General features: G+C 38.4%; 1 protein-coding gene across 14 annotated transcripts in view; it reads right to left on the bottom strand.

Moving 5' to 3' along the window:
• The window catches only part of LOC138765077 (TBC1 domain family member 22B-like), a 209,502-nt gene that overhangs the window by 95,822 nt on the left and 86,970 nt on the right, over nt 1–26,710 (bottom strand). For all 14 annotated transcript variants that reach the window (XM_069941761.1, XM_069941759.1, XM_069941765.1 and 11 more), the window contains one exon: nt 17,506–17,620. In XM_069941761.1, the coding sequence (XP_069797862.1) occupies nt 17,506–17,620 (115 nt within the window). The remainder of the gene's footprint in view (nt 1–17,505; nt 17,621–26,710) is intronic.

Genomic DNA, 26,710 nt, shown 5'->3' on the forward strand with positions numbered 1-26,710 from the left:
GTCCTTGTACCTTTTCTTTGGTGCACCTCTGTCACGGTGGCCAGTGGAGAGCTCGCCATATAACACGATCTTGGGAAGGCGATGGTCCTCCATTCTGGAGACGTGACCCATCCAGCGCAGCTGGATCTTCAGCAGCGTGGACTCGATGCTGTCGACCTCTTTATAGCAGCATACTAAAGCTCTGATAATGGGATTTCGGTGTTGCCGGACAAGTAGATTTTATGGACTATTGTATGTAAATATCCAAACATTTTATTTTACTTAAAAAAATATATATTATACAGTAGTACAGAATAATAAATCTTCCAGCGAAGCTGGCGAGTTTAAAAGTAGTAGGAAGATGGAATCTGCTGAGTGTCAGCTTTTATGTTTCAATTTATCAAAACAAGATTCAGCTTCCAAGCACTGCTGTCCCCGACCCCACCCCCGAACTTAGCCACGTTCTTGACTTTTAATGTTTCCAACCCCGAACCACAACCTGGACTCCAGCCACAGCGACATACCAGATTCCTGCAACTGTCAAGCCATCAGTATTTACACTGATTAAAAAAGCTTTGGATTTTTTTTCCCCTCTGAAAACTGATCAAGCAGAAGTTAAGCACAGGAAATATACTCACTATTTCATCCAGAATTTAATAACATGTTAGAAAAAAAACACATTGGAGTTGCATCTTTAACCTGCATCTTGCAGCAACCCTTTCCAACCAAATATTTGGCCTGAGTTTGGAAAAAAAAATCAGATGCTTAATACAAATTTTGTAGACAAGAGTGCATTAAACTTCCTGTCTTATGTTGAAATCACCAATGCAAATTTTGAATGATAAATTTACTTAAGTTGTGGGATTTGAATGAAAATTACACCAGAAATGCTTCAAAAGGCTGAACAACAGTTATATATCCCACACAAAACTATATACTTTCTTCTTTTCCATCTGTTTCCTCAGAAAAAAAAATATAGAAAGCCTTAGATTATTGATTCAAATCACTGGAATTAACTTCAGAAAAATATACCCTTCAATTCGCTAATGATTTGATGCGAGAAGACGAAGAAAAATCACATTTTCTCCTAATGATCATAAAGGCAGGGCTGCGATCAGCAAAGCAAAATAACTAAAACAGTGGTCTATTTCTCCTATGCAGTGTACTATATGAGAGCTATTGATAGCTGTAAGATAACACAGATCAAAAAGATTGTGGGTCAAAAGCTGTTCCTTGCACTAGAAGATTTTAGACTGATTCAAAGATTTTATTAATACACTACATTCACGAAGTAATTAACCTCACAAGAATAACTGGTGTAAGAACGAAAATGTTTTTTAAAAATCATTTTTCTTAGAAAATTGCAATTCCATGAACACTCTGCCATGTAACTACAGTATAACAATGAGTTAAAGCTCTTGTCCATCTCATTGTTTCCAATTCAAGTTATGGAAACTAACAAAAGGACCCACTGTTAAAATAAGATTGCAAACTAGCATGGATGAAACTGAGAGAAAACTCACTCCAGGTCCAATTTGCATTAATTATTTTATCATGACCTGGCTATTTTATACAATTATGGTGAACGGGTAATAATAAATTGCTTTTTCATTAATTTATACTAGAACATTAATACAAGGTCCAATAATCATCCAATCACAAGATTGAAGCCAGCAACACAATAATCTAATTCCTAGACATTGTCAAAATGAATTTCCCACTCCTACCCCAAGACTTGCCCTCACTCCAGAATCTTCATGGAACTTTTGAGACTTTACCATGGCATAGTATCCAAAGGAGGGCACTTTAAAAGCCTTTTAGTACTGCCCAAAATTCAAACATTCAATTGTTAATAATCTATTAAGTAGCCTTGCAAAATGAACATCCCAATTCATTGATGAATTTCTATGCTAATATAATTTAAGTGCCATTGATTGAGGGGCATTTTCTTTTGCCATGACACGTTTTTGTTTCTTGTAATAGTACAATGAGAACTGCTGGTGCTAAGTGGTGTCAGTTTAATGACAAATTAAACAATATTCAGAGTCATTGAGTTACATTGTCTAGAACAGACCCTTCAACCCAGCTTGTCCATGCTGACCAAGTTGCCTTCAATTGTCCCATTTATATGCAGGTCATCCCCGACTTGTGACCGTAATGGGGACTGGAGGATTGGTGGTAACTCGGGTTTGGTCATAAGTCGGGGAAAGGGGCCCTCAAGCTGCCACCAGGAGCGGGGACATTGGGCTGCCGCTGGGAGCGGGGACCACTATATACAGTACTTATAACTCAAAATATGTACTTGTAGTTTTAATAAAGATTTTTTTTTAATTGGTCGTATGTGCAGGTGGACATAACTCGCGTAGGTCAGAAGTCAAGGACTACTTGTATCTGAAATGTCCTTTCAATGCTGTAATCATACCCACCACTGTAGCTTCAACTGGCACCTTGTTCCAGATATGAAAAAAGATGTCCAAGTCCTATTAATTCTCTCCCCTTAAACCTATGCTCTCTACTTCTAAAATCATTTACTCTGGGGAACAAAGACTGAGCATTCACTCTACTGCATTCCCTCAGCCCTGCACTAATATATTTGGCAATCAATTTTGTGTTAATTGTCATAACCTTCCAACAATCAAATATATTTCGAAGTTACACATGGTCATGAAAGTGCCTCAGGAATGGTTCCAGCAAACCTTTCTTCTCAGTACATGTTTAAGCAAAATAAGAGCAAAATGGGGAAGCCAAAAAAAACAAGTTGTCTGAAATTATAATAATAGCAGTAAAAATGGAGAGTTTTTATTTAAAATTCCAACAGAGAAATTGTGACAGAATTTGCAAGAAAATAAGTCTTTCCATTTTACAGAAGACATTTCCATGATTTCATCTGGGGCTTCTTTGGGCTCACCAATATACTTTAAACTCAGGAGAGCTCGCACTCAAGAAGGAAAGAAGCTGAATTGAAATGCATCAATGATCCTGACACCAGGTCCCACATGCAGCCACTTTGAAACCAGGCTGCATCATATGATTAAAGATATACAAGGGGTGGGTGAAATGAAGGCGATTTTTGGTTTAGAATTTGCAAATTGCCAATGGCTGGAAAATAGCTCTTGTATATTTCCCAAGTTGACTGGATCTTCCAGCAGATACCCATTTTTGAGATTGTCCATTTAAATGGCTTTCACACAAACACTTGTTTCAATTATATAGCACTTGATCTAGTTCTAAATGACATTTTATATCAAAACCAATACTGCCATAGGCTAAATGCAAAGAAAATAGCAGTTTCTATTCAGCTATGGGTGGACCACACCTTACAAAATCCCACAAAACCAACTTTAATCGAGTGGTTAATTTCAATCATGTACTTCTTAGTTTTCCTAGAAATTCTATTTCACATTTTTCCTATGTTCATAGATTATTGTGATTAGCTCTAATGCGAGATCAGAACTCCATTCTGATCTCGCATGGCATGGTTGGTATAGCAGTTAGCACAATGCCTTTACAGTGTTAGTGAGCAGAACCACGGTTCAAATCCCGTGCAGTCTGTAAGGAATTTGTACATTCTCCCCATGTCTGTGTGGGTTTTCCCCAGGGGCTTTGGTTTTCTATCACCATTTGAAATATACCGGGAGTGTAGGTTAATTGGGTGTAAATTGGGCGGAAGATTTCGAGGGCCAAAATAGCTCATTACCGTGCTATATGTCTAAATTTAAAATTTTAATTAAAAAAATTAACTGTCAAAATAGATAAAGAATGGTTGAAATACATTTCAAACAGCATACGAGTTGGACATGTGGTGTTGCTGGCAGTCGGACACTTAATTCTTTGCATGGAAACGCACTGGCTGACAGCATCACATTATAGTGCCATGGAGGAGATAACAGCTGTAGGAGTTTCATCATTTACACAAATGAACTGAAATGTCTTCGTTTCTGAAGAAATAATCAAGTCAGAGGCTTTGTGCACCAAGTTTGGGTGCAGAGGCAAAGACGCAGGCCCACCATTTAAAAGCATCTCAGAAGATGGGTTACAACCAGCTCCTCCAGGAAATGGAGGAGTTGTAGTACAGGCAACATTGAAAGAAACTGAATCACCTTGCAAGTTATGAAGGGGCATGCAAAAAAAAAATTGATCTCACTTAAACAGACGAACTCAGTTAATCATTATCACAGAACTTGTTACACCATCCACATCCTATATTCTCATCCAATCACCCCAACAAAGTCAAGCCTCTGAAGTAAGAATAATGTTATTCATTAATGATAAAAAGGCACGGCATGAGGGTGGGGTGTCACCTACATGAGAGAGGCATCTTCTTGCCTTTCTGCCACGTCCAGCATTTTTGTTTATTGAAGAATCAAAGGCCAAAACCACCTCAGAAGCAGAGGCTAGAAAAAGTCTGCTGGGTACATTCATAAACAATACTTCATTTTGATTCCATGTCCTATTAGACAATTAAGGTAAGACAGCTAGGTAACGATCATTTGTGTAAAACTTATTAGTTTTCCCTTATGGGATATCAAGAGAGATTTTCTTCTTCTCCAAAACCCCATAAGGAGTGGAAAATAAGAACAAGACGAGGGCAATGAACAAGATTACTGTATTTTATTGTCCCAGCAGCACCTTAGAGACTGGCACAAGAGAAGGATAATCAAAATATATTAGTAAGGATGCACATCAGAGAGAGATATACCAGGCTACATTAAGCTGTTGTCTGCCATCCTGCTTAGAAAGGTGTTGAATGGCCTCTCCTATTACAGGGTAGGGCATCCACATTGGATGACAACAGGGATAGTTCCTTGAAATGGTTAATGAGGACACACAATCTCTCGTCTGCCTGACTGAATGCAAGATGTGAAGACGAACATGGATGAACATGGAACCTCCATGCTCTTCTATACAAGTCCCTATGCAGATCAATTGTAAAAGACCACCCCTTAATCTTGTAACTATATTCCTTCATTTACTATTTTCTCTCGTGACAGAAACATCTTTACTTCTATTCATCCTTTCTGAGGTTTTTCCAGAGTTCATTAAGATCACCCACTCTTCATTCACCAAAATCTCAAAAATAATGGTCTAATGTATTTGGCTGCTCTCACTGCAGGAATTATCACAATGAATCTTTTTTGGTGTGCCTCCAATGCCAGCGCAAGGTCACCAAGGTTGTGCACAGTACTCTAATGTGGCCCCACCAGTACCACGCACAACTTCAATAATGTTTCCCTCGTTCCAACCACCAGAGTCCTCTCTGCTCTTGTACCCTTTTCAAAACTATCCCCTCTAATTCATATTACTTTTTGTCCCCCTTAAAATTTAACACCTCATTTCTCAACATTTAATTTTATTGCCCACCTTTTTGCCCAGCCCATTTGCCTTGTCTAGATTTCCTTCTATGACTATCCAGACAGCTTATTATGTTTTGGAATCATCTTCAAATTGTGCCCCATTTACCCAACTCCAAGTAATGAATGTATTTAAACAAAAACAGTGTCTTTTGTACAACTCCCTTGGAAATTCCTCCCACTACTGCTGTTTTAGCTCTTTTATTCCATAAACTTTGATCTTGATGTCTCATCTGTTATCCTGTGGCGCTTTATCAAATGCATTTTGAAGTTCAAAGGTACACAATCTGCATTTCCCTTCTCAACCCAGCCCATACCTCAAAAAAACTAACCATTAAGTAAGACAAACCTTTAGCAAATATGTGCTGGCTTTCCCCAATTGATCCACACTTGCTTAAGTGACTTCTAATTCTGTAATTGATTCTGTTTCTTGAACTTACAAGATTTTTAAGCAACATTTAGAGCTGCTGATCCATCGGGGGAATATTTTATGCAAATGTAAGAGTTCATTAAACTATAAGCATTCATCAGGAAGGACTGATTTAGTGGCATTCCATATACATTGTAGTATTTCATCTATGTGCTCCAGTTAATGCAGCTACACTTGCACAGCAGAATGCGGTGAAATTTTTGCTTGAGCCATGCTCTCCTGGCTGATTATTTGTGCACTATCATGTTGTGAAGATCGTCACTCTTCTGTCAGCAACTTGCAACACACTATAATGAATTCTCTGAATATGGCCGTGAGAGGAGTGCAAGAAACTAGTGATGGAGTGGATTGCTGTATGAAAGATCCATTCTCCCAGAGTATTGGCTGCAAAAAAAAATGCCTACTGCAGATTCAGGTTGAATAAGTTTTCTATGCTTTATGGTATCCATGCATAGAAATTTTTTTTTATGACCCCACAACAAGTTGTACATTGAGAACATGGAAACCTTTCTTGATGATGGATAGGTCCAGGCAAATAACAGAAATCATACTGGAAGGAGCCAATGGCTCCCTCCTGCCTTGAGAAACCAATATTAAGGTAATTAAAGTGGCTGAGGTGGTACTTAATCTTCAATGAAATTTAAGTGGAGAATGTAGCTTCCACTCTGTCCTCTTTATGCTGGCTTCTCTACAAAATCTCTTCAGTCTCAGTCAACAGTTTCAGCTCAAAACATCAACCAATCTTTTTCTTCCACTGATGTTTCTTGACCTGTTGCGTTCCTCCAGCAGATTGTGTTTATCTTCAGAATATAGTACCAGGGTGACATCTCAGGTTGAAGCAGTAATGAGCAAATTGGAACCATGGCAGAGGTCTGCTGTGGCTGCTTGAAAGGGTCCTGTGGTGATAAATGAGAATTAAGTTGAAACTTGACCTCCTGAGAGTACATTCAGAGTCGAAACACTTTCTGCTGAACATCACTGATATCGGGTGAAGACAAATTTTTGAACACTCGAGCCTGCAAGCATCTTGTACACAAGGGAGGTCAAGTTAGAGGGCATCTCTGAGTGCATATTTATTGCTGATGAGTAGGCCTTAACCTTCTTGCCCCAAGGTTTCTGACCCACCTTCAGAAGTCAGCCATAGCCAGAACTTCTCCATCAAAAAGAGTGCATTTCTGATAGCAAAATGTAAAAGACAATATTCACCGTCAGTTTAAATACATTCTGCAGAAGTTTGTCTGGAAAAACCAGAAGTTGTGCCTACCAATTTTGAAAGAGCTTACATTTAATAGGAAGAAAAGCAACAACCTAGAATCAGGTTCTTTTAGTTTCAATGAAACTGTTCTACTTTAATCATAAATTGAAAAGTCCAAGTTCCAATTTATGTCTATACAGGCAAAAAGGTGTGGAGAGTAATTAATGATTTTATATTTTATATGTGCTTGCCTAAGAGCACTCTAAAATATCATGTCTAATTTTACTATTGTGGAATAAGACTGAGAAATAATCACTGGCGTAACCCAATTCCATTTCTCAGGCTATTGATTTTGACTTGAAGAAAATTAACTGGATATTAAACAATGATAAGTGCTCAAGGTATCTCTTTATTACTCAAACAACTGGGTTATTTTTTAAGTTTATTCTCAATAAATTTGAAATACCATCCTACTTTAACATGGCAGTCATCATATTAACACTTGTTTTTGACTACCGTAACAATCCAGAACCCTGAGATTGAAGGCAAATCAGCCAGGCTTCTAGTTCTACATTTTCTCAGTCTGTTACACAGTGGCACAGATGGATAGATGCCTGGGAGCAGGCCATTTGCACTGCCATTCAGGGAGACACATGACAACAAAAAGCTTCCCTCTGGCAAGAGATGCTGCTGTTAGCAGGTCAAAGATTAGTTGAAAAATGGCCAGAGACATGGTCTTACAAAGTCACACAAATATTATTTAGGATGTTAGTTCACAGTATTTCAGTCATCAGAACAGAAACCTGATTGGAGCACCTTGAAAATGCAAACCAATATAAAAATTCTATGGCAACCCCACCTTCAAGAACTTTGACAAAGACAGGGATGCTGTGAGGACATGAATGTTTTCACAATTAGAAGAATTGGGAGCTTGCAGATAACGCTGAAGTAAGTGGAACTCTTTGCAACATCAGTCTCTGTTGGTTAGAAGGGAAACTGGACAGTTAAAAATCACTGGAATTGGAAATCAGGGGAAGCACTCAGATGGTGGGGAAATAATTACAGAATGGACCATTTCAATTTGCTGACAAAACAATTGACTCATTGTGGATGATGTGGGTGGAAAGTAAGGAGAGACTATGTTAAAAAAAATTACAGTCAATAATAGTGAAGAACCTTTGCTTTTCAGGATCAAACTGGAGCAAAGCGCAATTTTGACATTAGAGAGGAGCCTAATGGTACTTGACGTAGTCTGAACATTGCAAGAATCAACAGCTGTGTAGCAGATAAATTGAACTCCAGAGAGGGAAGATGGAAGGTACATTAGAAATGAGGGAATATATTTTTGCTGGATACATGCAATATATTTGGGTGCCAATAGATTTTACACGCAAAGCAAAATAAATAAAATACAATTTTAAACTGATCAAAACCAAAAAGTGATCATTAATTTTTCTGTATTTATAATAATGTTTGAAAGATGAACAATCTTATACCAGCAGTTCAAATTTTACTTGCAAATAAGGAATGAGAGAATAATTTTAAACCTAATGAAGCAGCACAATGTGGGTATCTAAATTATGGCAGAAATTTAAAGCCATGTGAATGCCAAGCATGTTGAATCAACTACAGAATTAGATTGATCCTGGTTATGTCGGGCTTCATTCCTGACAACTCTTGGTCATCTGAATTTTCACTCAAGTCAGAAACGAACCATTTTTCCAAAATCATAATGTGGAATATGCACAGGTCAGGTCTTCCATAAACTGGGGACCCCACCACCCCACCCCCCCACACCCTGTATTGCATTTCAAGCATCATGCTCAAATTTACGATATCTTTTCTGACAGAGTAGAGTTTCTTTGGAAGTTTTTTTTTTAATTCGAACAAGCACAGGTGATTGAAATATATAGAGTGGCATTAAGTATTGTTTAATAATATTCAGCATTCAGTATTTAAAAGCACCTACATGCTACAAATAAACTGTTTGCTGTAATCAAAAATATGGCTTGCATTGATGAATAGCCATTTCAGGTAATGGTTATTATTTCTGAGCATACTGAAATCAGAACTACATTTAAAGTCATCAACAAAATCATGGTTTTAATTTAAATGACACTATTGAATGATCGTTTAAGCATGAGAACAGCATTAAGGAGTTTTGTGAAGAAGGTAATTGAATCAGAATTGTAATTTATTGTCTTGAACATATGTTGCAGAATTTGTTGCTTTGCAGCAGTATTACAGGTGCTAATATTGCTATAAAATACATTTTTTTTAAAAAACAAAGAAGAGAAAAGTGAATTCATGTCCAGGGTTCGTGGTCCATTCAGAATTCTGAAAGCAGAGGGGAAGAAGCTGATTTTGTATTGTTGGGTGCTCATCTTCAGGCTCCTGTACCTCCTTCCTGATGGGAGCAGAGAGAAGAGGGCATAGCCTGGGAGGAGAGGGTCCTCGAGGAAGAGGTGGCTCTCTTGAGATACTGCCTCTTTTAGATGTCCTTAAAGAAGTGAAGACTGATACCCATGGCGCTAACCGAGTTCACAACTCTGTCATCTTTTCTGGTCCTGTGAATTGACGCCTCCATACTCTACAGTGATGCAACCAGTCAGCACGCTCTCCATGCTACTCCTGTAGAAATTTGCAAGGGTCTTTGGTGACATACCAAATCTCCTTAAACTCCTCATGAAGCTGGCGAGTCCTCTTTGTGATTGCATCGACATAGAAGCCCCAAGATAGATCTTCAGATATGTTGACACCCAGTAATTTAAAGTTCTTAACCCTTTCTACCTCTGACCCCTCGATGAGGATTGGTTTGTGATTTCCTGATTTCCTCTTCCTGAAGTCCACAATCAGTTCCTCAGTTGTTGTGACACCATTGAACCAGCTGATCTATCTCATTCCTTTACACTTGCTCATTGCTCTCTGTGATTCTGCCAAAGAAATTTGTAGATGGCATTTGAATTGTGCCTAGCCAGTCAAGTGTGTAGAGCAAGTAGAGCAGTGGGCTAAGCACACATTCTAATAGGTGTGCCTGTGTTGATTGTCAATGAGGAGGAGACGATGCTTCCCATTCATAATGACTGTGGCATTCTGATATGGAAGTCAAGGATCTAGTTGCAGAGGCCCAGGTTTTAAAGCTTGCTGACCAGTACTGAGGATATGCTGAAAGCTGAACTGTAGTTGATGAAAAGCAGCTTGATGTACTTGTTGCTGTTATCTTGGTGATCCAGGGCTGAGTGAAGAGCCAGTGAGATTGCATCTGTCATGGAGCAATTGTGGTGTTAGGCAAATTGCAGTTGGTCCAGATCTTTACTTAGGTATGAGTTAATTCTGACCATGATCAACCACTCAAAGCATTTCATTACAGAGGATGTGAACGCTACTAGGCAATAGTCATTGAGGAAGCTCACTCTACTTTTATTGGCAAAGGTATAATTGATGCTCTTTTGAAGCAGGTGGGAACCTCCGACTGTGGCGATGAAAGATTGTAAATGTCAGTAAACAAGCAGCTAGTATGTTGACACAGATTCTCAGGACAATGCCAGGTATACAATCAGGGCTTGACACCTTGCAAGGTGTCATCTTGAAAGATGTTCTGATGTCAACCTCAGATACAGATATCACATGGTCGTCAGTTCTGCAGGGAATCTCATTGGTATCATTGAATTCTCCTTTTCAAATCAAGCACAAAAGGTGTTTAGCAGATCAGAGAGTGATGCATCACAGCCAGTTATGTGGCTCAGGTAATATGTTTGGTGGCTCAGGTAATATGTTTGTTAGAGACTTCTTCAGGACTGTTTGAAGTCCCCGACAATGATCAGGAAGGCATCAGGGTGTGCTCTCTTGTGGCTGCTGCTTGACCGTGCTCAGCCTCTCCAATGCCAGCCTGATGTTAGCCTGGGGAATAATGTATTATAGAGACCGGAATGATGGCGGCGAACTCCCTTGGCACAGCGAATGGATGACACTTGATCACCAGATGTTTCAGTTTGAGGTAACAGGACTGGGTCATAACCATCAAATTGGTGCACCATAAGGAATTGGTGATGTCACCTCTGCCTTTACCTGATGCCAGTGTCCAGTCCTCACGGTGGAAGATGGGCTGCTCTCAATTAGCCAGGTCTCAGTGAACACTGTAATCCCCGATTGAACTCTTGGCTTTAAAAAAAAATCTTTAAACAAGCCAATTGAACATTTTGTTTCTTAATTAAAATAACAATGCAGAACCAGTCCATTTTTTAAACAGTACCAAAATGATTTCAAATTCAAGGAAATACCAAATACAGTACTGTAGTAATTAGCAAGTGAAAATCAAAACTGTGGATGCTGCAAATTGAAAAGAAAAATGGAAAGCTCAGGAAATATTCAGGAGGTGAGGCCAGATCTATGGGAAGAAAAGCAACAATAGGTCAAGGACCCTTATCAGATGGCATACAATCAGCTTCTTCACCTCTCCTCAAAAATACCCGAAAGATTAAATACAGTAAAAATCCCCATTATCCGAAATTCCAGGAACCAGAAAAAAAATAGATGAAATATACAAAAGCATAAAATTGGAGCCCCCCCGCCCACAGTGGTTAGTTTACCAATCATATCAAGCAACTATTCACTCATCAGGCATTTATCATTCCCCATAGGTGTCAGATACTGTTTTGTTTTACTGTATATCGCATCGATAATGTCAATACTGAATGTTATTAATCCAGGAGTGCTTCACCCAGAGAATGGAGTAGTAGCACAATTAGATTTTGCAGCAAGAAAGCTCACAATATTAGATTGAACATTATTAAATACTTTAAAAGATGAGAACATGGATTGAGAGAATAATTTATTCCCCGAAAACTTTTCTGATAATAGCATCAGATTGAGAGCGTCAATGAAATTGAAAACCTTAGTCTATAACAGTTCCAGTGTTTGTGCAGACCAATCTGCCTGTTGAAAACTTTCTGGAGATAATTGTTATAGCAGCATAAAAATCCATTCCCATCATAGATTTTACTGTACTTTCATGATTGCATTGTTCCTTTGTGAATTTTATTTAGTGACTCTTGTTTTGTTCTTCATTGTTTATGAGTTGATGAGGTATCAAACGTTTACAATATTATCTGTCAGCACCCATTCACTTATGATCAAGATATCAGGCCAGAACTCTCTGCGGCTGGTAAGTGGCTCTAACTCATGTCCATTAGGCATTGGATAGTGCTGTAGATGGAAGATAGAAATGCACTGGCACCCTCTGCAGGTCAGCCAAAAAGTGTGTGAACAAGGCAAGTGAAGGAATATCACCTTAATTAACAGAAATATTGTGAAATAAACAGCTCATATTCTGAACCAGGAAGATGAAATAGTCTTTTGTGATATCAGCTATGGAGAGCAAAATAAAGTGAAAAAAAAAGTAGGCTGACTAAGGTAGTCAAAGGAAAGCTAAATAAAATCTTTTATCCAAAATCTCCAACAATTAGCATACTATATATACAAGACTCTGGTTTCTCATGGTTGTTTTTCTTGTGCTAGAATTTTATAGGAATTAAATATCAAGATATTATTCAAAAAACTAAGTCAGAAAGTTACCGCACATGCATACCCCATATGGAGTTTGGTTTGTGTTATTTTTCTGCAAGTTCGGAAATATCAAACCATTTAATCTGGGAGACAATTAAATATACCTGAGGTTTTTGCGCAACTTCCACAGAACTATGGTTATTTTGACAGTGAAGTATATTTCATGCCTTAATGAAGTCTGGATTTTATTTGCATATTTTAGTTTTCGCATTCAAATAAAAATCAGCTCCAATTTTCTATTTTCTACTTCCCTTTTAAAAAGGCCCCGTAGTAAAACAAAACTGTCAGAACTTTCATTAAAATCTCATTCCAAACCTGCTCAGAATAGGCAGAATACAAATACTAAGTTTTGCTCTTTAAATCAAAATATCTGAACATTAAATATTTGTGAAAATATTTAACTCAAGCTTGGTGACAAGACAGGTAAAAGACCTCCTGTATATCTGAGCAAAAAAATGCATTCCACAATTTATTCAGCATTTCCTTGTTTTATTCCCATTTTATTTTGTAACAAATATGCAAAACAAAATCTGCATCTTATGAGGCCCATGAGAATTTCTCAAGAAATTCCGTTGCCTATAGAAGCAATGAGAATTTTTTAAAAACTCTTTGCAAGTCATAGAAGAGATTTTCTGTGACGATAATAGTCTTCTTTCATTTTCAAAATGTTCCTTCCTTTATATGACACTAAGCTTGAAGTTGGTCCCAGTGATTTCAGCAATTGAGGTTGCTTCTGAGAAGGCCCCACAATAAGTTTCTTTATGATAGAACTTTTTGAATCAATGTTCTGGTTGCTTATGGCCAAATCATTGTTATCAATCTTGCACATGTTTAGCATGGAAAAAAAAACATGCTTCCCAAGTTAGAACAATTTTCTTGAGCTGAATATAGTAGTTGCAAGATACATGGATCTGGATAAATAACTCATCAGATAGATAACTCCATTGCTCCCTCCCTCATCCCTTCCCATTAATCACCCCCTTGGCATCTTACCCTGTGACCAAAGTAAGTGCCAGACTTGCAAATATACCTCCTCCGTTAACAGCATTCAGACCCCTAAATAGTCCTTCCAAATGAAGCAACACCACTTACGAATCTGTGAGAGTCACCTACTGCATCAGGTGCTCCTTTCTCCACAACGGAGAGATTGGACACAGACTGGGAAATGACTTCACTCAGCACCTTCGCTCTGTCCGCATATAAATGACTGATGTCTCCAAGTGGCCAAACATTTCAATTATGCAACCCACTCCCAAACTAACATGTTTATCCATGGCCTCATGTACTGCCAAACCAAGGCCACCTGCAAATTGGAGGAGAACACCTGATATTCTGTCCGGCCATTCTCCAACCAGATGGCATTATCATCAACATATGTGGGTTGAACCGGCCAAATTAGCGGGTCCGTACTGGGCATTGATCTGGTGGTGTGATAGGTTCCAACCGGGCAGGGCGAGTAAAAATCCACCAGGTTCTGACTCTTGGTGGGGGCAAGTGTTGGAGCCCAGCCAAGTTAACTCGTTAGTCTGAGAAGGTGTGAATGGTTGACGCAAATTACCGGGTACCATTTAGTGCCTGCATGCTTACGTCAGTCAGTCAGAGAGCGGCCGGCGGTAATGTCAGAGTGCGGCCAACTGTGATGTGAAATATAATTGGCCAGTCGGTGTAGCTATCAGAGCACGACCAGTGGGGCTGTAAGTCTATACCTGTGTTTTAAATCATCATAAATATGACTTTTAATACCTCATACGATGAAATACTATGTAAATTGTTATACTCTATTCTTTATGGAATAATGACAAGCTGGATTGTGGGTTTGTCTTAAATTTGAACAGTCTGAAGCCCATTGTGGTAGATTCTCCTATAGTCTTTTATTCATTGAGTGTATATGTGCTTTATTCCCATTATGATTTCACTGCCCTACAAGTACGTAATATGTCACTTGTGATGTCTGTCGGGTTCGCAATGAATTGGGTAAATGATACTACAATGGGAAAGGCTCCCTGGGTGCAACATGCCTGGCAAATTTACCCACTTCCTAGGAGGTTTGGCGATGTGAAAGCAGCTATTGACCCATTCCCCCTCTCCCTTTTTGCTTTATCTATTACCTCTTGCCTGTGGGCTATGCTCCATCCCTGCTCCTCACCTCCATCATTTTAGTCCAGACCTCAAACCCGAAACATTGGTTATGTATCTTTATCTTGGCTATATAAAGTACACTGTTTGACCTGCTGAGTTTCTCCAGCATTGTATTTTTACTTAAATAATTCATCAACCAAGCTTCTGTAATTTTTCCAGCCTTGGTCTTCACTCTAAAAGGAACATGCTGGCCTTGAACCCTCTTCATCTCATTTTAAAAGCTTCCCACTTGCTAGATGTTCCTCGACCTGCAAAGTCAAATTTCAAAATCTATTTTAAATCTGAAATGGTAGATTAAATTTCTTAAGTTTAGACATACAACATGGGAACAGGTCCTTTCGGCCCATAAGCCCATGCTGCCCAATTATAACAAACGGACCTACAACCCCCAGTACGTTTTGAACAGTGGGAGGAAACCGGAGCTCTTGACACGAGAAGAACCTACAAACTCCTGACCGGGATTTGAACCCCGGTCCCAATCGCTGGTGCTGTGCTGCCCCTATGGAAAACATTTTTTGTGAACATACTCATGAATTACACTGAATACAGGTCAACATTTTTTAGTGTGGTGGTTCCTCAAATAGTGAAACAAATGTCACAAAAAAATGTTGTTGATGATCAATTATACATGATACTTCTGAGCTCATACTTCATCATGTGTCTTACTTCATGCTCCAGTTTATCATTATCTAACTGTACGTCTACAACTTGACAAAACAACATTTCTCCGGACAACGATCCACGCACGCAAGCACGGTATATAATAATCGTATATAAACAAAGATAAATATAAATATTTTGGGAATTACAGGATACTGTTCATCAATCTCACAGCCTGTAGGAAGAAACTAATTCCCAGCCTAACAATCCTGATTTTGATATAATACAGTAACTTCTCATCTTTCAATTTCCAATCTCCATTTGTAAGTATTTGTAATAATAAATGCACTCAAAAGACATTTTTTTTTTTTAAAAGTAAAATTGGAAAATAAGGACCGGGAACTAACTTCTCAAATGTATTCTACACAGATTAGCTTGGGATGATCTTGGTGCTCCCAGAAATCTATAATTAGAGTGATGTACTTAATTCTTCCAAAGCAGATACACCATCAATCATACTTTATTTCGAGGAACCAGTGATGTCCTGATTTTTTTTAAGTAAAACATGCAAAACATATGAAATCAACTAATTTCACTCAATTATAATAAACATTAAAATGTATCTTAGAAAGAAGACATTGCTGTTTGTCAGAGGGCTAATTTGTCTGTCTCAACTTGAGAAGTAGCCTAGATTTCTGTAGTGAGTGGGTGGATTGTAAGAGTTGCTACAAATTGACTCTCCCAGAAATAGTACGAATTTTTTTAAACCGAAATTCAATTAATGGAAATCTGTCTCTCAGGCCAACTCCCTTTTCAAAACTTCAATTCCCTTTCAAATGAAAGGATGGATTTTAGCAATTTATTTTTCCTTCATTAAATTTACAGGAACAGTTTCTGCTTCAAACCAAGAAAAAGTTGAGGTCATACTAGTTAGACCAGCCAATCACTTTGTGATAGGAAAGTACAGCTTTTTCTTAAAACTAAGGCCTTCTTTAAAGATCCATCGCCACTTGTTATTGTTCACCTTCCACAAATTTTCTCTCTCTTTTCATGTATTACTTAGCTTCCCCTTGTGAAGTTATTAGCCTCAAATGCTCCATGGAAAGCAAGTTCCTCACTTCATTTGGCTCTGGAGAAAGATATTTCTTCCAAATTCTTTATTGGAGGTAAAAGCGTGCATCTTATCCACAAACCAGGTCCCAAGATGGTATCAGAGTGGGGTGATAGTTTGTGAGCTTCTCCCAGCAACCATCTCTCCAAGCACGTTCAGGATTATCAACAACGTTCTTCAAAATTTTCTTTCAAGCTGGGCACTTCTGAATCAAATGACCTCCTGATCAAGCTCTCAAACTCATCCAAACAAAGGCCCCCAACCATAAAGAATACAGACAGTTGTGGTGCCCTGATAAAGTCCAAGAACCCAACCGCCTGGGCCCTCTTGCACCAACGCAGATTTTCCATTTATTTCAGGTGCTTGACTCACAGCCCAAAAGGTCCCGAAAGATACACCATTGAAATTATCCTGTCGGTGCGCATCACTGTGTGGCAATTGGAACTACAAGAAACTGCAAAGAGTTGTGAATGCAGCTCAGAACATCACACAAATCCCTCTCCACTCAATCAACTCGATCTATACTGCCCACTGCCTTGGAAAGCCATCCAACATATTAAAAGATGGCAAACAATCTTCACCCTCCTCCCATCAGGAATAAGACTCACAAGTGTGTCATCACATACCACCAGATTTAAGGAGTTTCTCTTCCTGCCATTATCATACTTTTGAATGAACCTCATTCTGGTAAAATAACGTTGCTTTTGCTCTGTATAATCGATTCATCTCTGTTATTCTGCACTTTATACCGTTTTATTTGCTAAACTCTATATGGGTTGACTAGCTGAACTACTTTCCAAATAAATGTTCTCACTGCCCCTTGGTACATGTTCCAAAAGACTAAATTTTCAACACTTTTCTGGAGAGATCAAGACTGGTCAGTCTTTTCCAAAAAAAAAATATTCTCACAGTTCTGGAACCTTGCAATTTTCTTCTATCCACCCAGTATCCTGAAAGCTTTTGGTCAAGAGGGAAACAATAATATATACATAACACTATGGATGTTGTCTAAACTCTCTCTTTTCTCATATCTTAATTTTTACAAAATGAGAAAGGCAGACATGTATCTTGAATATATTTAGATTATATATTTAGTTATAATCCTGTCATTAGGTTTATAATGATGTACACTTACCCACATGCTCTGAAAGGAATACCACAAAGAAAGGAGTAACCAGGTCATTAATTCCTTGAACATAACCACTTGCTGGATGTCGAATGGCCCAAATGAAGAGAATTCGCTCAAAGATCTGTAAAATAAAAATACAATCTAGACTAAGGATAAATTTACAATCCACCATTTCAACTCTCGAAATTACAACTGAAAAAGCATACTTCAATAGATTTAAACATTTAAAAAAAAATAGGACATGCACAGATAGCTTGAGATTTTAAGTGGAAATTTATCACTCATCTAATTTTGAACAGAATATCTTGAAGTAAACATGTCCAAAATAGACATTTATTAATTCCTACCTAGAATAAAAATAGATTTGGTTAAATCTGGCAAGCAAAATAACAATAATCAACAGTTCTGCAATCCACAACCACTTAGGATGAATATCTTCGGTAAATTACAGACAATGGTGACACAAGTCCACAGCAAAAGGAGACCATGCACTTTGCTGTTGGATTCTGGTGTGATGGGGATCTCAGAAGGAAACCGAGACAAATCAGCCCCTCAGAGTATTCGGCTGAACATAGCTGCCCATAGTTTGGCATTGTTTTTAGGATTCAATGGAGAATATTCAGAGACAGGAAATAATAGTTTACGATAAGAGTACTTTATTCTGCTGATAAATGGCCCAGAAAACCTTACAGATGCCAGATCTGTTGTGGGTCTGCCCCATTTAGTATCATTCTAGTTATATACAACATGAAGAAGTTTGTCTTGTTGCGAAAACAGAAACTTGGCTCCATTACACCAATGCCACTTGGGGGAAGACTAGTGAGAATGAAATCCAGGTTAGCAGTCAAATTGCTTCTTTCTCTAAATGACGAAGAAGACCCACCAGAAGCTATACTTTGTGAGGTGCTTGAGGACATTCAGTACGTCACCAAAGACCTTCGACAACTTCTACAGGTGTACTGTGGAAAGCATTCTGCCTGGTTGCATCATTGTCTGGTACGGAGGTGCCAAATCTCGGGACAAGAAAAAAACTCCAGAGGGTTGTTAACTTGGCCTGCACAGGCACCAGACTTCACTCCATCGAGGACATCTACACGAGGCAGTCTCTTTTAAAAAAAAAAAACAGCCTCTATCCTCAAAGACCCCCACCACCCAGCCCATGCCCTCTTCACTTTGCTACCATCGGGGGGGGGGGGAAAAAGGTAAATGATCACCTTTTCAATATTATACACATTTCAGTAAATAAACAAAGTAGCCTGATCAATGGGAAATTTGTGCAGTGCATGAATACCAGAGTGAACAAATGATCTGGTTTACAGTGTATAATTTAATGAATCAGCAGGCATTATTATAGTTTTTAAATAGTTGATTGATAACTTTATCCTTATGTGGTCCAATATAACAGGAAGTCTAGTGAAAACACAATGCTAGAGAAACTCAGCAGGTCAAACAGTGTACTTTACCTAGCAAAGTTAAAGATACATAACCAACATTTCAGGCTTGCACCCTTCAACAAGGTATATTTTGACCTGCTGAATTTCTCCAGCATTGTGTTTTCACTTCAACTACGGTGTCTGCAGACTTGTGTGTTTTATTTCTAACAGTAGGTCTATATGGATTTTTTTTTTAAGTTGTGTTGGTTGCGCAGCTAAAATGGAAGATTAGAATACCCAAGGAGGGGAAAATATGCATTTGATGCAAATTCAATTTTGCATCCATGGGGTTTAAATTTAATTCCCTCCAGGGAATATGCACATCTCATTGATACTATATTATTAAGCTAGCATTTACTGTAAACAATCAGTGTTACAGTAAATCACACATGTTTGCAATTACAGGTATAAACCATGCAAAATGTTCTCAGTTATAGAAGGAGTTTCCACAGGACAATTCTTTCCACAGCAGATTAATGTCAAATTCTGCAATTAAACTTTGATAGAACTTTTTTTTCATTAAGCATACAAAATTATTCAAAAATTTATTTCAGCTGAAATTCTTCACACAGTGACGGTATATCTTTGACCATTGCTCTCCTCAGTCACAGCTGGCAGATGAGTGATAATAAAAAGCCTGAACTTTGAGTGCTGTTAAACAGGTCTAATTAGTTCTAAGTCTTGTAGGAAAAGGAGTAATATTTCCTGGCATGAGGGAGAAGGAACGAGTGCTGGTTCCACTTTTTTAGGATATGCCTTATTATTTTATTAGTACTCAGCCTTTACAAAACAAATCTCTGTTAGGATAAGGCCAAACGCGATTATCATCAAATATGCTGCAAGTAATTCAGACCTTGCCAGGCATGCAGCAATATGCAAAGGTTGGACCACATTAAAACCCAAGAGGTTTGGTTGTTTAATGGATTTTCCTAAAAGACAAGCTAAGTCGGCAACCAAGAAATACAGAAGTTTCACGTTCACTCCTGCAACATGATTCAATGAACGGCATTTTATTTTGTTTTTCCATCGCAGCCAAATCCAAGTCCTGCATAACTCCATAACAAACAAATGTAAAAACATGAGATTTAAGCTAGAAAATCTGTTCTCTAATTTTAATCAAACCCCTGAACATAAATACTGTATGGTAACATCTCTAATAAAGTTGTAATAGTTATGATCTGTTAATAAATATTCGTAGGTCCCGTGACAAAATCTGCAAATTAATGAACTAAATGCTTAACAAATTGGCTAGGTTATTGACAAGTTCATCATTTTTTTTAAAAAGTCATTGTAAATTTTTTTAACTAGGTGAGTAAAATGTTGATTATGCTGTATTCTCGTGAACACAAGTTGGAGCGAGAGAATGAGAGTGAAGACAGCATATGAGAAGGGTGGTAATTAAGGAAGCGGGACTTGCAACACCGCTGCGGCACCGTCGACATCTGACATAAGTGGAACATACAACGCTACTTTAGTGACACTGAGTGTGAATTGAATCGCACATCGATACGAGCTGTTCATTGACCCATTGTTCAAGGAAGGCCTGCAGTTAACTTTAGACGGCAAGCGTTTGGGGAAATTTACTTGGGGTCAAGGAGGTAAAATATTGGAAAGGGAATGACTCCTTATTCCTGTTCCAATCTTTTTTAGTTTTTTTTTTATACACAGACTGCGTTCTGGGAAAATGTCAATAATTTCCTGGAAAACAGCGGCTGTGTAAAAAACACGAGAGATAAAAATGGGGTGACAAGTAAAGGGGCTTGGATTTGCAAAGCATGCCAAACTAGATCTAGGAAAAGTCTAAATGAGATTGTTTCAGATATACAACAAAACTGGGATTATACATTTTCCAACAATAAATAACCAAAGATACAACAGAGAACGGCATATGATATGGTGTCTTGTAAAAATAGTTTCTTGTTAACTTCATTTTGATATCTGCAAACCATTTCAGTCCTGTTTACATAATCTGCTTGTCAAGTTAACAAATTTCTTTTTCAAAAAAAAAAATTGTGAAATATCAACCAAATTCCCTCTTGTACTTTAAATAAAGAAAAATAGATCAGGATGTTTTTTTTTTCCCCTTTCATTTGCCCCTGTGAACAATTTTAAAGGTATGATGAGAAGAGCAAATGAAGGTGACAATCTCAAAGGAGAACAGTGTGACTGGACAGATAAAGAGGCAAATGTGTGATTTTGTTTTTGTTCAGTCACAGTCAAGATATAAATTTAGATTGGGCATACAGGTAGGAGACTTCTGTGGGCAAGAAGTTATCATTACCCCTTATCAAGCTTTCCGTCAAAGACAAAATGTTAAAACATTGAGACACGAAAGTCTGAAGATGCTGTGACTGTAGTGAAAACACAGAAATGCTTGAGGAACTCAGTCAGCTTCGCAGAACCCAAAGGAGGTAATGATATATTGCTGATGTTTCAGGCCAAAGCTCTTCCTCAAGGTGTGAGTGAAAAAAGTCAGGCATCTGAATTGAAGGCTGGGAGAGGAATGTTAAGTGGATATGATAAGAGAAGAGGTGAGAATTGATTCTGGCTCTGTAAAAGGAAACAAAGGGAAAAGAGAGCAAGAGGAAGGGGGAAGAAAATAGTAGTGGTGTTGGGGGGGGGGGGGTATAGCTAACAGAAACTGGAAAAGTTGATGTTAATGCCATCTGGTTAGAGGGTGCCCTGGCAGAAGATGAGGTGTTGGTCCTCCAATTTGTGGGTGGAAGTGCATGAGACCATGGATAGATCTACAAGGAGGCAGAAATGAATAGTCTACCTTCAGAAATGTCAATGCAAGAGCAACTTGCCCTCAGATATTGGATGTGATGGTTGGGAAGAAACTGGGATTGATCACTTGAGGCAACAGTTGAAAGGTCCTTTAATAATTGTGAAAAAGAATACAAAGATAAATAAAAGTTACAAGTTTAGCAATAACAGTCAAGTTTAAAATGACACAATAGGAAAATTAAAGAAAGAAAAAGGAACCAGAGTGCAATCCAAGGTGATAGACTGACCCAGAGGAGAAATTAAAATTAATATATCAAAAGAAGGGTTAGGTTGGGTGGAAGAGGTATGCATAAAATCAAGGAGGGGAATCAGGATGATTAAAAAGTTGAAAACCAATGATCAACTCGGTCTGAAACAGTTGTCAAAATATACATAATAGACAAACTAAAATCAAAATACTAAAGCCTGCTGATAGAGCAAGATCGGGATTTATAGTCCCTGGCACTGAAAGGAAAATAAAAATGAGGCAATGGGAGGAAGACCACAGCATACTCTATACCACCACCTGGCACTATCTGCTCATTATTGCTAACCCTTTGTTCCACTTATCACTTACTGGACTATCTTATTTCTCTCCCTCTTCGCTTTGCGATGGCTAACTTCCCTCTCCCCTCTCAGTCCTTATGCTGACTCTTGACCTAAAATATCAACGTTCTTCCTCCCATGGATACTACTCAACCCTCTGAGTTCCTTCAACAGATTTCAGCATCTGCCATCTCTTGCAGCTTGTGACATCATGATCTAATATACTGGTTCTAAACCATTTTCTTACTCACAAATCATTTTAAATATTCCTTTACTTACAGTCAGCCTTCAATAATAAACACAGAACAACAAAAGAAATAAGAACAGGAGTAGGCCATTCAGCCCATAAAGCCTCCTCTGCCATTCAATAAAATCATAGCTGATCATGATAGGGTCATCTCCAGCTACCTGGCTTTTCTTCACATCCTTTAATTCCTCTATGCAAATCTAGCCAATCTTGTCTTAAATATGTTTATTGAGGTTGCCTTCACTGCTTCCACAGGCAGAAAATTGAATAGATTCATCACTCTCTGGGAAAAGCGGTTCCGCCTCATTTCTACCCTAAATCTACTACCCTGAATCTTGAGGCTATGCCCCCTTGTTATCTTATCACCTTACCAGTGGGGGAAAAAAAATTACCTCTATCTTATCTATTCCTTTCATAACGTTATACATTTCTAAGATTCCCTCTCATTCGTCTGAATTTCAGCGAGTAGAGTCCCAAATGATTTAATCTCTCCTCAAATGCTAACCCCCTCATCTCTGGAATCAATCTAGTGAACCTCCTCTGCACCGTCTCCAAGGCCAATATATCCTTCCTCAAGCAAGTAGACCCGAAATGCTCGCAACAGTCCAGATGCAGCGTCACCAGTACCCTGTACAGTTGCAGCATAACCTCGCTGCTACTAAACTCAATCCCTCCAACATTCCATTTGCCTTCCCGATAGTCCGCTGCACCTACAAACTAACCTTTTGAGATTCACGCACCAGCACCTCCAAAGCCCTTCTGCAAAGCAGCATACTGCAATTGCTTGCCATCTGATCTTCCATTGTTTTTCTTCCAAAGTAAATACTCCATTTGGCAGATTCTTGACCACTCACTTTATCTACATGTCCCTGCAGCCACTATATCCTCTGCACAATTTGCTTTTCCAATCAATTTAGTGCCATTAGCAAATTTAGATACACTACACTCTGTCCACTCTTCCACATCATTAATGTACATCGTGAACAGTTACAGTCCCAGTACTGACCCCTGCAATACACTGCTCACCACTGATTCGCAACTGGAAAATTACCCATGTATCCCAACTCTGCTTTCTATTGGTTAACTAATGCTAATCCATGCTAATACATCACCCCCCAACTTTATGCATCCTTATCTTAAGGATAAGCCTTTAATGTGGCATCTTATTGGATGTCTTCTGGAAATCTAAGTAAATAATGTCCACCTCTTCCCCTCCATCTACTGTGCTCAAAAAATTCCATTAAGTTTGTCGAACAAGACCTGCTTCTGCTGAATGCATGCTGCATCCGCCCGATGGTTCTAATTTGTTCCAGATGCCTCCCTATTTCTTCTTTAATGATGAGTTCAAGCATTTTCCGAACTACAGATATTAAATCAACTTGCCTATAGTTATCTGCCTTTTTCCTACATCCTTTTTAGAACAGCGGTATGACATTCGCCATCTTCCAATCTACTGAGAAACAGAAGAAATTCTTTATTTTACATCATAGCATCTAGATAGTCCATGCCAAGACCAATGTAGGAACATAATTAATGCCTACTGCAGACCAGTCGAGATAAAGTTCATTGCACACACAAGTTTTCCACTGATATTTTAAAATACATCATCAACTGGTACCATTCATGAAACTGTCACATACCAGCACTTAATTGGATCATTTTATGCAAACCATCCTCAGGATTTTTCTGTAACAAGGCGGTAATGCAGGATGCATTCAATTATTTATCCAGGGGCTCCATCAAATGAAAGAGTTAGTTATCAAGCATTCCAGAAATTAATCAAGAGCAAATGAGACTAAAAATGGAAATACAGTTCGTGAAATAATACATTGAGTGAAATAAACAGAATACTTGGATGAGTTTCTGAAGTTCACCTGCTTAACAGGGTTATCAATCCAGTTTCTTTTTTGAAAGTGAAATTTGAATCAAATTAACAAATAAGAATTTCATTAGAAAAATCATTAAACATAAATTTGCTTTCATCACTAAATATCCACTGAAATGAAATGATAGCTTAACATTTTTCTTCAGATTAATTGCAGTTATTTACATCAATTCTTATGAAGGAAAATTATTGATCGCTGGGCCCGGGGGCCTGTTTCTGTGCTGTGCGTCTCTGTGATAGCAAATTACGTTAAGCATAGAAATCTACAGCAAATCAATGAATTGATGAGCACTTCAAATACACATAAATATACATCTGAAAAATATTGAATGATAGGAGAGGTTTTAAATTGCAGGCAAAGCCGTAATAATGATTTAATGTCATCTTTGCCTCACACAGAAAATACTTTTTGAATTCATATGTGGATTATCACTTACTCAATTAGTGCAAAATTATTTTTAAAATTATAGAAATCATATTTTTCAAATTTATGTTATCTTAATCTCTTGTACATTTCCAATTTTTATTATGAATTATTTAGACATTTCATTACAATTTGTGTATTTTTTAAACTTCCTGGTTTGCTAATTATGAAAACTTTCAATGTAATTGCCTCCAAAGGCAACTTCAAAACATAGTTTGTTGCTACTTTCTGTTTGATGAAACACTATGCACTGAAAGCAGTCAATTTTTGGAGGCCGTTTTGCTTTGTGTGTGATCAAACATCGACTTGCTGGAGAAACTCACCGGGTCAGTTGGCATTCATGGGCAGAAATGATCAGTCCACGGTTCAGGTTTTGGACCCTTTATTGTGGAAGAATTGTTGATAAAGGTATGGATCAAAAGAATGATAAAATAGAATTCAGGCCTATAGCATATGATAAAGGTCAGGCAGAGAAATAGAGAAGGTCCAAAGATTGTATGGCAGAGTGGGAGAATCATTGATTGCAGCGATTGATAAATTGTACGCACTTGAGGTCCTGGTTGGAGCTGAACGGAAAGGACTAAAAGTGGAGCTGAAAAACACATGGAACAAACCAGGAGAAGACAGACTAACAACAGTGGCTGACCAATTCTACCCATGGAGAATGTCTGACCTGCTGAGTTCCTCCAGCAGATGACTGCTCAAAATTCCAACATCTGCGGTCCTTGTGCTTCTAAGTTATTTTTGAGAGTTACTTTATTAACAATTCTTCAGCCAAATGAAACAAATGCCATGTCAAAAGCACTGCCCTCCCAAAGATTTAAATATGGCCCATAATCAGGTATGGAGTCAAAATTATTTATTTTGCAAACTATCAGAAAAATATAATTGCCGTTTTTTTTTCTCTCTGATAGCCTTCAAGGAAAAAGGATCTTAAATCGACAAAGCAAGAACAATTCCCTCGATCTATGCATGTTATCTTCTGTGTCCCATCAATGCAGCAAAGCTTTCAGCCATCCGGAGTCTACTCCCTGGACCAGAATTTTCTTCTTTCAAAATTTCTATTTCTGCGAACCTGCCCATCTTCAGAAACCTAATAAACCAATCTTTTTTCTCATGCATTAGATCAGTAACCTTAATCCTTCCATTACTACTTGTAGCCTGTTTACCTGCTGTGGATCGCCATGGAACATTGACTGTGATAAAGAACCCATATAAATGCAGTTGATGTTGTCTGTATTAATGTCTGGAAGATTAGTTCTTGCTCGATTCGTAACTGAAGCACACAGCCAGGAAAGTGAAACTATTGTGGTTTTAGCAAATCTAACTCAGAAGATACCAGCAGAATACAGAAGGGTGAAGATTCTGCATCTATCTGGTGAAGTAGTTCTCAGCTTTTTCACTTAAAACTACAGTACAACTCCGATTATCCGAAATCGGATTCTCCAAAATCCTAATTTATACAAATTTATTTTTAAAATTTCAGGTCAATGAGGATATCCGAAACAATCAGAACTCCTCACTTACTCAATTTTTTTTTTTTTGCCGAACTGACCTCAAGTTGAAAAAAATTCACTCAGCATGAAATTGAAACAATGATGGTCTTAGATTCAGATAACTTCCTCCCCTCCCCCCCTCTTTCTCTCCATTTCTTCTTTACTTTCCCCATTGACCTCTCTCCCCAACTCTCCCTCTCAAACTGCGTGCCACTGTCTCCCGGCCGCAAGTGATCGGAAGAATCCCTTGTCCTGGCATCATCGAGGAGAATGGCTTCCGCAGGAGAGGGACCTTGGCCTCAGTGGTGTTCCCTCCCCTTCCTTCCTGCCACTCCACTCCCTCCCCCTTCCTTCCCTCTCTCCCCTCCCCTTCCCTCCTATCCCTCTCCCTCCCTCCTTGGCACACCAGAGCTC

Source organism: Narcine bancroftii, chromosome 5 (assembly GCF_036971445.1).
Source record: "Narcine bancroftii isolate sNarBan1 chromosome 5, sNarBan1.hap1, whole genome shotgun sequence".
NCBI classification, from domain to species: Eukaryota; Metazoa; Chordata; class Chondrichthyes; order Torpediniformes; family Narcinidae; genus Narcine; species Narcine bancroftii.